The 15,025-nt window shown below is 38.6% G+C and overlaps 1 protein-coding gene across 4 annotated transcripts in view; it reads left to right on the top strand.

Annotated features, from left to right (window-relative positions):
* The first annotated feature begins 2,903 nt into the window (after positions 1–2,903).
* Positions 2,904–15,025, top strand: part of YTHDC1 (YTH N6-methyladenosine RNA binding protein C1) — a 36,945-nt gene continuing 24,823 nt past the window's right edge. For 3 of the 4 annotated variants that reach the window (XM_063663712.1, XM_063663711.1, XM_063663709.1), the window contains exons 1-2: positions 2,913–3,308; positions 14,710–14,811. In XM_063663712.1, coding sequence (XP_063519782.1) covers positions 3,281–3,308; positions 14,710–14,811 — 130 coding nt within the window. In that variant the 5' untranslated portion in view covers positions 2,913–3,280. Of the gene's footprint in view, positions 3,309–14,709; positions 14,812–15,025 lie in introns of all 4 variants that reach the window. The other variant, XM_063663710.1, reaches the window with a different exon arrangement.

The following is a 15,025-nucleotide window of genomic DNA, read 5'->3' as shown; positions in this document are numbered from 1 at the left end:
ACACTAATGATTAGAAGTTAATTTCTCTAAGGTCTCGTGCTATTGAGAGACAGAGCTGGAATTTGTACCCACGTCATTATGACTGCAAAGCTTACTCTCTTAATCACTACACAATAGCTTCAGACCAATGTTCAACATATCTAGAGTTCATCCTTTATAACCTCAACAACTTTTCCTATTTACTAACATGACTGAATCAAAAACCACATTTTTTTACAGCTGTGCTCTTAGTTTAACATAAACTTACTTCATTTTATTTTTTGAGACAGGGTCTAGCTCTGTTGCCCAGGCTGGAGTGCAGAGGCGTAATCATGTCTCACTGCAGCCTTGACCTCGCCGGCTCAAGCAATCCTCCCACTTCAGCCCCCAGAGAAGTTGGGACTACAGGTGTGCACCACCATGCCCAGCTATTTTTTATTTTATTTTCTGTAGAGATGTGGTTTCACCAGGTTGCCCAAGCTGGTCTTAAAACTCCTGAGCCCAAGTGATCCACCTGCCTTGGCCTCCCAAAGGGCTGGAATTACAGGCATGTGCCACTGCAGCTGGCCCCATAAACTTATTTTAATAACAAAGATGCAAATATGGAATTCTATTTACATTAAAAATTACTCCTTAGTTCTAATAGGACAAATGTAGAATCAGGGAAAATGGCATTTTGATATTTTCTAAATTACTTGGCTGTTTTCTTATGCTCTTCTTTACAAAAAAAATTATTAAAGGAAACTCAAATATGCAAAAAAGTAGAGAAGAGAGTACAATATTTACTAATGTATGTGTAAATCAAAAGGTATCTGAGGCAGGTCTCAATCAATTTAGAAAGTTTATTTTGCCAAGGTTAAGAAAGAGCCCATGACAGCCTCAAGCTGTCCTGATGACATGTGCCCAAGGTGGTCGTGCACAGCTTCATTTTATACATTTTAGGGATACATGAGACATCAATCACCAGCTTGACTTCTTCCTTTGGCTTAGTGATTTTGGGGAGATTTTCCTTTCACATATGTATCGCCCAGCTTCAACAATTGTTAACTCATGGGTAGACATGTTTAATCTATTCTCCCACCCATTTCTCTACAACTGCCACCAGTTGATAAATCCCAGATACCATATAATTTCATTTGCAAATATTTTTTATTATTATTATTATTATTTTGAGACAGAGTCTAGCTCTGTTGTCCTGGCTGGGGTGAAAGTGGCACAATCTCAGCTCACTGCAACCTCCGCCTCCCGGGTTCAAGCAATTCTGCCTTAGCCTCCCGAGTAGCTGGGACTACAGGCGCATGCCATCACTCCTGGCTAATTTTTGTATTTTTAGTAGAGACGGGGTTTCACCATATTGGTCAGGCTGTTCTCAAACTCCTGACCTCAGGTGATCTGCCCGCCTCGGCCTCCCAAAGTGCTGGGATTACAGGTGTGAGCCACCGCATCTGGCCTGCAAATATATGAATCATGAAATTATAAGAAATTCTTCAAAAAACATAACTTATTAAAACTAAAAATACAAATAGCAATTCCTCAGGATCATCAGATATTATTTAACGTGTGTGTGTGTGTTTGTGGCGTGTGCGTGTTCGTATATTCAAATTAGTGTTCAATTAAGGTCCTAGAAACGGGGCCAGTCCTGGTGGCTCCACACCTGTAATCCTGCACTTTGAGAGGCCGAGGTGGGAGGATTGCTGGAGCCCAGGAGTTAGAGACTAGCCTGGGCAAGATGGCTAATACCATCTCCACAAAAAATGCAAAAAATTTGTCGGATGTGGTGGAGCATGCCTGTAGTTCCAGCTACCTGGGAGGCTAAGGTGGGAGGATCACTTGAGCCCAAGGTTGCAGTGAGCCATGATCACACCACTGCACTCCAGCCTGTGACACAGTGAGACCACGTCTCAAAAAAAAAAAAAAAAAAGAGGTACCACATTCTAGACTACTTGTCTTTCTCTGAATATGCAATTAGTTTGCCAGTTTGTCTTCATATCACGAAGTTACTTAGTTACCTTTTTTCAGATTTTTCTTTCCCTTATAATTCAGTTATAGTTCAAGGAAGCAAAATTAGATATTGTTTCCGTTGGACAATGAATCTTAAGCAAGTTTCTCTTGCAGATTTTACCACACTACGTAGTTATGTATCTACTGGTCATTTATTCTGTAGTTTCGATTCCTTGATGGTCTGCTTACACCAGTTTTGTGCCCCAGGGCCTTGATAACATGTTTAAATTAGTTATTAATTACAAAGACATATTATGACACAATTCTTTCCCCAATTAAAAACAAAACTAGGCCGGGCGTGGTAGCTCACGCCTGTAATCCCAGCACTTCATCCTGGCCAACATGGTGAAATCCCGTCTCTACTAAAAATAAAAAAATCAACTGGGCGTGGTGGCGGGCGCCTGTAGTCCCAGCTACTCAGGAGGCAGAGCCAGGAGAATCGCTTGAACCTGGGAGGCGGAGGTTGCAGTGAGCCGAGATCGCGCTGCTGCACTCCAGCCTAGCGACAGAGCGAGACTCCGTCTCAAAACAAACAAAAACTAGCAGGCTTTTGTAACTACAAACAAGCTGGTTGCCTGCTGCACTGCCTTTGGGTAAGAGTGGAACTCCAACTAAGAAAGTACATGGTAAACAGAAGGGATTCACCCAGACTTGTCCTAAATAAGACTCCGATTACCCGAACTGAATCAGGAGTCCTTTAGAGCGACTCTAGCTAAGAAGGCCTGTCAGGCCCTGCACTAAGGGATGACCCTGCGCCATCCGGTTATAGGCAGTACAGCGGGAGCTCCATGAACAACTTGGGCAACCTAATCTCTGAATAAGACTCCTTCCAGGTACCAGTGGGCTGAGGGCGGCAGGGCGACGCGCTGACGTCACGTCACGTTCCTTTGCTCGTCCCGCCTCCCCGCCCCTCTCCGCACTGTGACGTTCCCAGAGAGGAACGAAGCGTAAACAGCGCAGGGCATTTCGGGAGCGGGATTGTTTCGCGCAGGAAGCAGGCTCCATTTTAGCGCCGCCCGCCATCGCCATCTGTTTCCCTTCCCTCCCCCATACCTCGCCCGAGTCTGAGCCCTAACGAGAAGGCTGGGCCTAGGCCGTTGGAGGCTGGAGTGAAAGGAAGGGGGAAAGTGAAAACGCGGGAAGAGTCGAGAAGGCTGAGTGTTAAGAGGCCAAGTGCGACGCGCGTATCCGGGCGGACGGACTGACGGACGGGCCCGTGCTTCTGCCGCGGCTGCGGCGCCCGCGCGAGTCGCGTCTAAGCGGCGGCGGCAGTGGCAGCGGCGGAAACCGAAGGGGAGCAATGGCGGCCGACAGTCGGGAGGAGAAAGGTTAGTGCGGAGAAAGGTGACGGGCGGAGGCGAGGCTGGGGCTTGGGAGTGCGGTGATGGAGCAGTGGTCGTCGTTGGGGGTGGGGGGTGGGGGTTGGGGAGGTTAGCTTGCCCCGCGAGGAGCCGGTCGCCCCCACCGAGACACTTGGACTCATTGGCGGAGACCAGGCCTGCCCTTTCGTCCTCGGTCTCCATATGGCCTAGCACTTCATCTCAGTAGGGTTTTTCTTTGATCCGGATTTCACGCTTGACTTTCCGTTTAGCTGTCTTGGGCTGAGAGGGGGCCTTTCTGAGTTGCAAGCTCCTAGGTTTATTTCCTGGTAGGATCATGCGGATGTAATGCGTATTTTCAGGACAACCATTTCTGTTAGGCTAAAATTTGAAAACCCCTAATGCCGCGATCAACACTGGTAGTGTGGTAAGTGAGCATGTTTAGGAAGTGGCACTGGCAGATTATTAATCTTGAGAAATATCTGCAAATAACTTCTGGCTGTTCCTGTTAAATAGGCAAGGTGAATTACCCGTTTTGTTCCTCGAATACTTATTTTGGAAAAACATAGTACTTGGAAAAACGAATACTTAGTTTGGAAAGATAACTGTGTGACTTAGGCTGGCAAAGAAATCCTGGGTGCTGTTATGCTAGAAAAACCGTGTGTAGCTCCCAGAGGGTACAGTCAGAAACAAATGGATGCAAGTTACAGAGTTGGAGGGATAAATTTCAGTGAAATGTGGAGAGAACTGACGTTGCTGTAATGGAAAGATAGTAATACTAAGTTCCCAAGCCCTAGAGATATTAATGTAGGTCCTAGATCAGTATCTGTCTGGAGAGTGGTCTAGATTAAATGCTGCTTTAAGATGTTTTTCAACCCTAAGATTAACATAATAGTCTTGGAAAGATTATAGTTAAAAATATGACACGGTCGCTGCTCTGTGTCTCACACATCTCTTCTGTGTGCCTTGATTTGGGGGGTTTTTGTGGGGGGTTGTTAAGTGGGCTCTAGAGTCAAGTTACATTAGGCTTGTGATCCTTTTTTCTTAATTTTTTCTGGTTTCTGCATCAGGAGAGTCTTCATGCTTCAGTGAACTGCCCTAGGTTAGGGACAAGCTTGGAAAGTGGAGTGGGTGGGAATATGTTTAAGATACTCCCCTTATCCTAAAGTAGTTCTTTGATTAGGTTATAGCAGTTTAACGTACCATCCTTAAACTAAATGCTAAAAAATCTCCCTGGGCTTTTCTTTTTTCTTTTTTCTTTTTTTTTTTTTTTTTTGAGAAATCCAGAAGTAATGGGAACATAGGATTGCATGGGGTTAGTGAGTAAAGGAAACTGCTTTTAATTAGTTAACTCGGTTATTAAAATACATGATCTTAATTAGTAAGTATTCAGCAAATATCTGATTGTCTTTGTAATTTATGAACTGTGGATATGGGAGTCTGTAGTGATTGTGGTGGGCGAAATGAACCAAACACAAAAATGAGTAAAATTCGGTACTTCTCAAGAATTCGTTGTCTAAGATGAAAATATTTACAAGTCGTTAATAGAGTAGACGCAGTAATGCACATTGAAGAAGAAAAGTAGATGATTTTAAAAGTTTTGCTTTAGAAATGATTTAGTGATGATAATGCAATCCAAATACATAAACTGTGTAGCTATTATTGGGAAGTAGTGATGTCACCTGTTGTCTATACATAGGATACATTTCCCCACTTTTGAAAAGGTTCTTTGCCTCACATTTGCTTAGTTTTTTTTAATTTTCATAACAACTTTATTTAAAAACTTGATATAAGTGCTTTATTTTTATAGTTTAGAACAAACATTGTTTCTGGACTACATGGAGAACTAGCACTTACCTACTGGAGTTGTTGATTTCGTTTTGGGAGAGTTCCAGATAACCTACAGGTTGTATCATTTACTTGATGATCATCATCACACACTTAGCTTTATAGTTAGAATCAATACTTAGCTCTTCCTCTCTTAAGGAAAAGTGGGACTCTTAAGTGCTTTATTGTCTTACATGAAACAGGAAATTATAAGGATAAACCCTCTAAAAATCTCAGTCATGTCACAAACGTTCTTTCTCAAATGATTCCATAAATGGTTTAAGATCTTGATAGCAAATGAGTCTATAAGTTGCAGAAATTGGCAATTATATTAATCACAGAACAGTAAAGACTCTTGTTCATAGAGTTCTTGATGGGGTTTTGCACTTATCTGGGTAGTAAAGACATGAATTTCTATAATCTATAACTGCTTCAATAATACTCATACCTAGAAGCTGAAGCCCATATAACTGGACAGATTGCTAGCTCCCAGTGATGCCTGTGGTGATAATTTGCCCAAGAAACTGGATTTGAAAGGTGTTGCAATGTTGGTGTTAACTAATATTAAATGCCATTTTTCTATATAAGGAGGAAATATGCATTTTTTCTATTATTGCAAACACCTTGTATGAATTATATTAATCTTTTGCAAAGTTCTCTACAAAGAACAGTTACAAAAGTTTAATCTATCCAAAATGTGTATGAGTAATGTGAAATGAGTTACTGCGTTAAAAATAACGTGTTTTCTAGATTACCAGACTAGAAGCTCCCTGAGAGCCCGGAGTACATCTGTCTTGTTCACTGGGTTCTTTGTATACAGTAATTGTGTTTCAGTACCTTGAATATTTACCGGGTTGGACTTCATTGACTGACTGGTTATATGACATGTGCAGTATGATAACCAAAGCTAAGAGTTTCTCAGTTTAAATTATACAACAGCTCTCCCCTGACCCCCAACCTCTACCAGTCTTATTCCTGGTAAATACGTTCTAAGACCCACAGTGGATACCTGAAACAATGGATATTACTAAATCCTATATATACTATGTTTTTTTCTATATGTATGTACGTATGATGAAGTTTAATTAATAAGTTAGGGACTGTAAGAGATCAACCACAACAATAGAGTAGAACATTCATTACAGTATGCCATCATCACTACTCTTGTGCTTTGGGGCTATTAAGTAAAATAAGGGTTACTTTGAACACTGACACTGCCATATGTGGACAGTTGATCTACTACCCGAGACAGTTACTAAATGACTAATGGCAGGTAACATATGCAATGCAAATATTTGTTGACCAAAGGGATGATTCACTTCCCAGGCAGGACAGAGTGGGACGGTGCGTAATTTCATCACACTACTTAGCGCACAATTTAAAACTTATGAATTATTTATTTCTGGAATTCTCCATTTTTATATCTTTGGACAGTGATTGACTCAGTTGACTGGGGGTAACAAACCCTCAAAAGCAAAACCTTGGATAAGTGAGGGACTACTGTATATATATATATACACAGTTATTGTTTTCAGACGGCCTCTGTCGCCTAGGCTGGAGTGCAGTGGAGCAGTCACGGCTCACTGCAGCCTCAACCTCCCAGGGCTCAAGTGATCCTCCCATCTCAGCCTCCCTAGTAGCTGGGACTACAGGTGTGTGCCACCATGCCCAGCTAATTTTTTATTTTTAGTAGAGACGAGGTCTTCCTATGTTGCCCAGGATTGTCTTGAACTCCCGGGCTTAAGCAATGTGCCCACCTTAGCCTCCCGAAGTGCTGGAATTACAGATGTGAGCCACCGTGCCCAGCTGTTATACACACGGTTACATGCAGGTGTGTATATATATATACACACACACACACACACACACAGAGTCATGTACACACACAGTCACGTGCACACACACAGTTGTCTCATTTAACAATGAAGATGGGCATTGTTAGGCGGTTTCGTTGTGTTATCATAGTGTGTTTACACAAACTTAGGTGGTATAACCTACTACCTATCTAGGCTGTATGGTATAGTCTATTGTCCCTAGTTAACAGATCTGTTGGGCGTGCTGCTGTAGGCAGTAGTAACACAATAGGAAATATTTGTGTATCTGAACATCAAAATGATGACTGTGCCATAACATTTGTATATACTATGTGTATATACTGTGGCCCTCACTATAGTAATTTCTTAGGATAAAATTGCCTGCCTTGGTTCACTTTAGTTTGGGCTCTGTAAAGCATAGAGTACATAATTGATACTCCAATATATTTATTTTACCTATAGTATAAGTAAGGTAGAAAATTTAAAATGCTGTCTTTGCACTTAAATTGTATGTTTTTTATAAGACAGCGATTTTGGATGGGAAATCCAAGTTTTTAAACTTCATTTGGAGGAATGACAATTTTGAATGACAAAAACTGAGAAACTGGTCTAAATGTACAATGTACATTACAAGACAATAGAAGGGGGAGGTTCTAGTAATGTTGCTCCATTGGCAAGTCCCACTAAAATTATATTAAATGAATTAAAATATTATTTATTTTGGTACCTTGTGTTAGAAAACAAAATGTGTAGTATATTTAATATTTAACTTTCCTTAAATACTAAATCTTAGTCTGATGCTGGAACCTCACATGTTAATAAATAGCACTGTCTTCTGACCCAGAAGCTTCTGCAGTAAAAAATGACTGTCCCTGATAAAGGTTAATTTTCTACCCTGATATCCCTAGAGTTAAAGTTTGTGACCTTCCTGGCCAAGAATGTAAAGATTATGGTAAATTTTAAGTTCCCATGTTTACCTAAAACAAAAATCCCCCAGCCAAGCAACAAACAGCTAGCTTTGTTATTTCTAACATCTTGTCAGTTTTTGAACAGGCCTTAAAAATAATGATGATTTTTTTTTTTGGTTGGCGGGGAAACAGGGTCTTACTCTGTTGCCCAGGCTGAAGTGCAGTAGTGCAATCAGGGCTCACTGCAGCCGCGACCTCCCAGACTCTGGTGATTCTCCCACTTCAGCTTCCTAAGTAGCTGAGACTACAGCGGCGGTGCACACCACTAATTTTTGTATTTTTTGTAGAGATGGAGTTTCATCATGTTGCCCAAGCAGATTTCAAGCTCCTGAGCTCAAGCTATACGCCTGCCTTGCCCTCCCAAAATGCTGGGATTACAAGTGTGAACCACCATGCCCGACCTGTTACTCTTTTTATATCCTTGTTTACTTCCTATATCCTGGGAATCTGTACCTTTACCTCAAAACTCATTTTGCTATTATTAGTTTGTGATTATAATGTTAATACAAAACATTAACACATGATTATACTTTCACGGAGGAATCCAGCAGCCAACTGTGGAATCTAGCAGCCAGCTGTTTCATTTTAATTGAGGCAGCACTTAAGAGTCATGCAATTCTAAATAAAAATCTGGGTTTCAGAGTCCTCTTGAAAATGTGGAAGATCTGACAACACAGTGCTTGCAACTGTCAAGGAAGTTAATCTTCTGGAGTTGAGTAGGATTGTCCCTGTTAGCTTTCCTCCTCTTTCCCAAAGTATTATATACTGTATACTAAAACTAGTTTGATGTTCCTGTGCCTTAGTGTATTAAACTGAGCCTTGGTTTTTTTTGAAGTTTGAGATCAGTGTTATGCAGGGGTTGCAGATATGTGTGCATGCCAGAATCTGGCAGATAAAGTACTTGCTTAATACGTTAGGTAATAGTATCATGGGTTTTTGTTTTGTTTTGTTTTGTTTTGTTTTTAAAGAGCCAGCATGCTCTTTGTTCAGGTAGTAATACTGATTCACCAGATAGAAACTGGTTCACCAGATACAAACCCAGATTGTCTCATGCAAAACTTTGACATGTGTTACCTTCTCTGTGTCTTAACAGAAGACTAGACTGCTCCAGCTGGTTGTTTTCAGGTGAGAATCTGGGCCCCTAATAATCAAATAGTATTTTTTTAAGTGGGTTTTCATATTAAATCCTTAGAATTTTTTAAAACAGCATTCAAGAGCTGAGTTTATCCTATAGACTGCTAGTGTAAAACTTTTAGATGGATTTGAATTTTAGCTCTAAATGTAAATACTGTTTAATGTAGGATTGTTTCATTAAGCTTATTTCTTGAACTGGCACATTATGAAAAAATCCATCTTTTTGTGGCATCTTAATTTTGGAACAAAATTTTATAGATTTTAACCTGAGGTCAGGAGTTCAAGACCAGTCTGGCCAACATGGCAAAACTACTTCTCTACTAAAAATATAAAAATTTAGCTCGGCGTGGCGGCGGGTGCCTGTAATCCCAGCTACTTGGGAGGCTGAGGGGCTGAGGCAGGGAGAATTGCTTGAACCTCGGAGGCGGAGGTTGCAGTGAGTTGAGATCATGTCACTGCACTCCAGCCTCAGCAACAGAGTGAGACTGTCTTAAAAAAAATTTTTTTTTTTTTTTTTTTAAAGATTTTTAGTGATTTTTTAAGGCCGGGCGCGGTGGCTCATGCCTATGATCCCAGCACTTTGGGAGGCCAAGGCAGATGGATCACCTGAGGTCAGGAGTTCAAGAACAGCCTGGACAACATGGTTTAAACCCTGTCTCTACTAAAAATAACAAAAATTAGCTGGGCATGGTGTGGCGGGTGCCTGTAATCCTAGCTACCCGGGAGGCTGAGGCAGGAGAATCACTTGAACCTGGGAAGTGGAGGTTGCAGTGATCCCAGATTGCACCACTGCACTCCAGCCTGGGTGACAGAGCGAGACTCTGTCTCCAAAAAAAAAAAAAAAAAAAAAAAAACAGTGATTTTTAATGTCTATAGTTGTCTATATAGACATCTAAAAAAGGCTTTCAATGTGAAGTGCTTTATGTCATAGAAATTAGGATTTTTGTAGTGCATGAATTGTATGTTTATAGGCATTTTCTTAACTTGGCATTTCTAATCTTTGTTTACTGTTATTCTTGGGTTGGGATACTACTGTCAAACTATTGTGAAGTAATTGAAAGTATACATATCTCTATTTATATAGAATATCAATAATGTTAAATTTCAGGACAAAGGAAATGGTTAAAAACATTTGTTCAGGTAGGTTAAAGAAAGTCAACCTAGAACTAGTGGATATTACTTTATATCTTAAAGAGATAATTATTTCTTCTCAAAAAGGATATGCCAGTGATGATTATAGTCTTAAACAGCAGTAGCTTGTGAGAGTATTAAAATGTTTCTTTTATAATTCATTCTATGTTAAAAAAATGAATTAAAATGTATGCAAAGTGTACTTTTTCAAGTCAGTGAAGAATATGACCAGAAGAAGCAGTTTACATTAGCTTTATAACTTAATACTATAAGCTTTAACATTGACCTATTTAAATGAATTTTTTGTTATTAAAAATGCACCTCACGTATATAATTAAAATATTTACCCTTAAAACTATAGTAATTTTGGAAACATCTGTCATGTATTATGTATGACACTTCTGTCAACAATGATTGGAGTATGTGTCCCCTCTCTTTGAACCTAGGTAAGCTTTTCTGATGAATAAATAATGTGATAGTGTTGCTGGATTTCTACCTGGTCCTGTTTCTGTTGGGACACGAGAGTCCTAAACTACCATGTAAAAGATCTGACTACTCGGTGGTTGCCATAGTAATGAGTAATCACACAGAGAGAAATGTTGGAGAAGCTCCAGCTTTGAATCTTCCCAGCCTAGACATCAGCGAGACTTGTCAACGAACAAGCCTTCAGATGATTTCAGCCCCAGCCCCAGCCCTATTTGACTGCAGCCACATGGGAGACCCAGGTTGAGCCCTGGAACCATGAGCCATAATGAAAAATGTTACCGTTTTAAGTCAAGTTTTAGGGTGATCATCTTATACAGCAGCAGATAATCCGAACATGTATGTATATACCATACCTGTTTTGTTGAAGAAGGAATTTTGTTTTGTGTTCTGGACCAGATTTTATATATATCACGTAGCCCAGTCATTAGCAAGAGGGTTGGGGCAGGCAGGTTTTATTAAAGTCCGATAGTTATAAGGAAGGAGAGTCTTACAGGTTGAAAAACTCATAGAAGATTCAAATGTCCTGCTTTTCCTTTCCCCAAAACTGACCTTTTTTAAGTGCCTCTTATCAGAGGTGAAGAATCTTGAACTCAGAAAGACTGGGAATTTCCTGATACCTAAATGCAAGCTATAACCTGCATTTCCTTAACCTCCAAGACTTTTCCCCTTGTATATCATATTCCAGTGTATATATAAGGAGTTTCAATGATGGGGAAAAGTACTTCAAATTTGGTCATTTGTATTATATCAGCGGTTGGCAAAACTCTTTGTAAAGGGCCAAATAGGCTTTGTGGGCTGTAAGTGTTCTCTGACATATTCTTTGCTCTTTTTTTCTTGTTAATAAGCACCTTAAAAATGTAAAAACCATTCTTGCAGGCCATTCTAAATAGGCAGTGGGCCACGTTTATCCTGTAGGTTTTAGTTTGCCAGTTTGTGGTAAAACCACACAGTTTATTGATGTTATGGACTATAAATACGGATAAAAGTGTGTACATCATTTAAGTGAGGATGTTATAGTTGATTTTGAATATTTCAGTAGATTTTAAATGTTGTAATGTTAAAGATATGGAGCTTTCTGGTGCACTAATTTGAAATTTATGTTCTAGTATATATGCCCTTTTAATATTTTGCATTTGTGTTCTTTATACTTTGGTTAAAGGTGTTTTTATTGTTCCCCATCTGATTTAACTGTCTATTTGTAAAGCTGGAACTTCATACTAATATCCATTTGTTACTAGACAAGTGTATTTGGTCAGCTCGAATATTTGAGCTTCTATTTCTTTATCTGCAAAGTAATGAATGATTAAACATGCCCTATTTTATATGATTTGTATATATGATATATTTTAAAAATGATAAAATTTTAAAAGTGACAAAGTATTTTTAAAAAGTAGTAAGCATTGGTTAATATTTGTTGTCTTGAAAAAGGTTGTAGGTGCTTTCTAAAACTACAACCAATGTCTGAATTTGAATTCATTAAAACTTTAAAACAGTAATACCCCTTTTTATAGGAAAACCAGGCTTTAAGTGTCTTTGAAACTTAAATTTATTTAAATTAACATTCTGCAAAATTATTTCATTCTGTATTAAATTTAGCATGTCTAGAGTATATAATATAAATGTTCAGGGTTCGGGAATGATATTTCTAAATAAGATCTACTGATGTTATGAAAAGATTTGTATAGCATTATGTTTGCCTATTTCATTGTGATAGTCTTAAATTTTTTCTGTCTTCTACAAATGTATTTGATTCTGTGAAGACCTGTTGGATCTACTTTTTTACTGATTAGTGAGTTTTGACCCAGTACTTATTAAACATCTGTAAAACGTGGATTTACTTCTATCAAACTATTTTTTTTTATTTATAGAGTCCAAAAATGGTGTTTGCCACCATTCAGATCTTGAAGGAATTTTTTCTTAGCAAAAACATGAATCTAGATGATGAGAGAAGCTTTTTTGTTTGACATATCTTGATTTTAAATAAGATTTTTAAAAAGTAAACAAAAATAAAAACCTATATAGCCTGTTTTCATTTTAGAAAAATGATAGAAAGTACATATCAGCATTGGTACCACCCAAAATGATCAATTTTGCTATTCCAGACATAGTAATTTTCAGATATCTTTAGACTGTGTCTGTTTCCCAATGTAAAGGAAAATGTTATCTTTTCCATTTCCTATGTAACCTTCTTATCGTTTGTATTAACTATTCTCTTCAGTCACTGATTTCTTTCCCACTTTGAGGAAAATTTGAATCCCATTTAACCTGTTTATAGCCCCCACGTTAATTAATAGACCTTTCTGTAATTCAAGTGGGCTTTGTTTTTTTCCTGAAGCCACAAATGTAATTGTTCTATCTCATCAGTTTTCATGGCTTTATACTTCCTCTTTGGCACACCTTAAATTTGGAAAGATTTTTTTGATATTGGAATAGTTAATGTTTAAACATTTACTATTAGCATTAGTACATTATTTTAAAATTTAAAATGGTATTTGTGTGTGTTTCTAAGGTTTGTTGGACAAGGTAGAAGTGGGGACAAAACTGAGTTTTATGCTTTCATGATCATTGAGTATGTCAATATAGTCATAGTTCCCTTCTCTGAACAAGTTTTATGCTTTTACAGTCCACACCAGCAGGCTCTAAATGTTTTTTTTATTATATAGCACATTGATAATTTTTTCATGTAACTTGCAGTTTGACATAATTTCAGATAAGCATAATAGCTACAAGTGCAGTGTGAAGAATTTTCTTTTACTCTCCAACCACATTCTGCAGATGTTAGCATTTTGTCACATTTGTCTCATTCTGTGTGTCTGTGTGTGTGTACGTGCATGTGTGCACACTTTTTTCCTAAACCATTTGTAAGTTGTAGACATATCTTTGTCCCTAAATACTTAAATATGTGTTATAAGGACTTTGACTTAACCATAGTACAGTCAAAATTAGAAAAATAACATTGATACTTACTCTGATTTACAAACTTGATTCAGATTTCACGAGTTTTTCCAATTATGTCAAATATTTTGGGCTGTGTTCAGTTATCATGCCTCTCTGGTCTGCTTTGATGTGAAATAGTTCTTACTCTTTGTTTCATGACTGACATATTTGGATGCCCTTTAATTTGGGTTTGTCTGATTTTTTTCCTCATGTAGGTTCAGCTTTTCCGTTTTGCATAGAACATTACAAAAGCATTGTTCTATTCTCAGAGCATTGTTACAGGAGGTCCATGATGTTGATTTGTCTCATTACTGGTGATGTTAACTTTGATTGTCTGGTTAATCTGGCCTGTGCAACATTTCTCCACTGTAAAGTTGTTTTCCCTTTGTAATTGTGGAGAGTGCACATTTTTGGTAAATGTGTATTTATAAGTTGTACATACGTATTTCTATACTAATTTGTTGTACACATTTTAAAGCCCTCAGAAATATTAGAAATTAAAGAATGAGGTAAAAATAGAGACATTCTTGCATTTTCTTTTTATGCTTCAGTATATCTTTTCATGCCTTCTGAGATGTATACTCCTGGCTTTGTAGACCAGATAGCCCAGACTTCTGTTTCTGTGTGTGTGTGTGTGTGTGTGTATTTTGAGACACTCACTCTTATCACCCAGGCTGGAATGCAGTGGCACGATCTTGGCTTACTGCAACCTCTGCCTCCCGGGTTCAAGTGATTCTTGTGCCTCAGCCTTCTGAGTAGCTGGGGTTAAAGGCATGTGCCACCATGCCCTGCTAATTTTTGTATTTTCAGCAGAGCGCAGGGTTTTGCCATGTTGGCCAGGCTGGTCTCAAACTCCTGGCGTCACGTGATTGGCCTGCCTCAGCCTCCCCAAGTGCTGGGATTGCAGGCATGAGCCACCACGACTGGCCAATTCTTTACCCTGTATTAGTTTTATAGAAATTAATCTGGTGTCTTGATTGTGAAATAAAAGTAAAGCTTTTTATGTGAAAGTAAAAGCTCCTAGGCGCTTGTGGCCTCACACTTAGTAAGTACTCAAAAATACATGTTTAATGGTAGTGATTTTTCCCTATTAATTTTTAATTTTATTTGCAGATGGAGAACTTAATGTTCTGGATGATATTTTGACTGAAGTACCAGAACAAGATGATGAACTGTATAATCCAGAGAGTGAACAAGATAAAAATGAGAAAAAGGGTATGTAAGAGTTCTATTATTTTTGTTGAAATAACAGTATAAATAGAGGAGATTCAATTTCTTAAAAAAATGACTGTGCTTTTTTGTGCTTGTTCCTTGAGGCGGTTAACACTAAATGTACATAACAAACTGGTATCCATATGAATGGGGATAATCTGTTTTTTTCTAATATATGAAACTTCTCAAATATATGGATTTATTCCCATAGTTGAAA

Source organism: Pongo pygmaeus, chromosome 3, assembly GCF_028885625.2.
Source record: "Pongo pygmaeus isolate AG05252 chromosome 3, NHGRI_mPonPyg2-v2.0_pri, whole genome shotgun sequence".
Lineage (NCBI taxonomy): Eukaryota > Metazoa > Chordata > Mammalia > Primates > Hominidae > Pongo > Pongo pygmaeus.
This window is presented reverse-complemented; position numbering and strand designations above follow the sequence as displayed.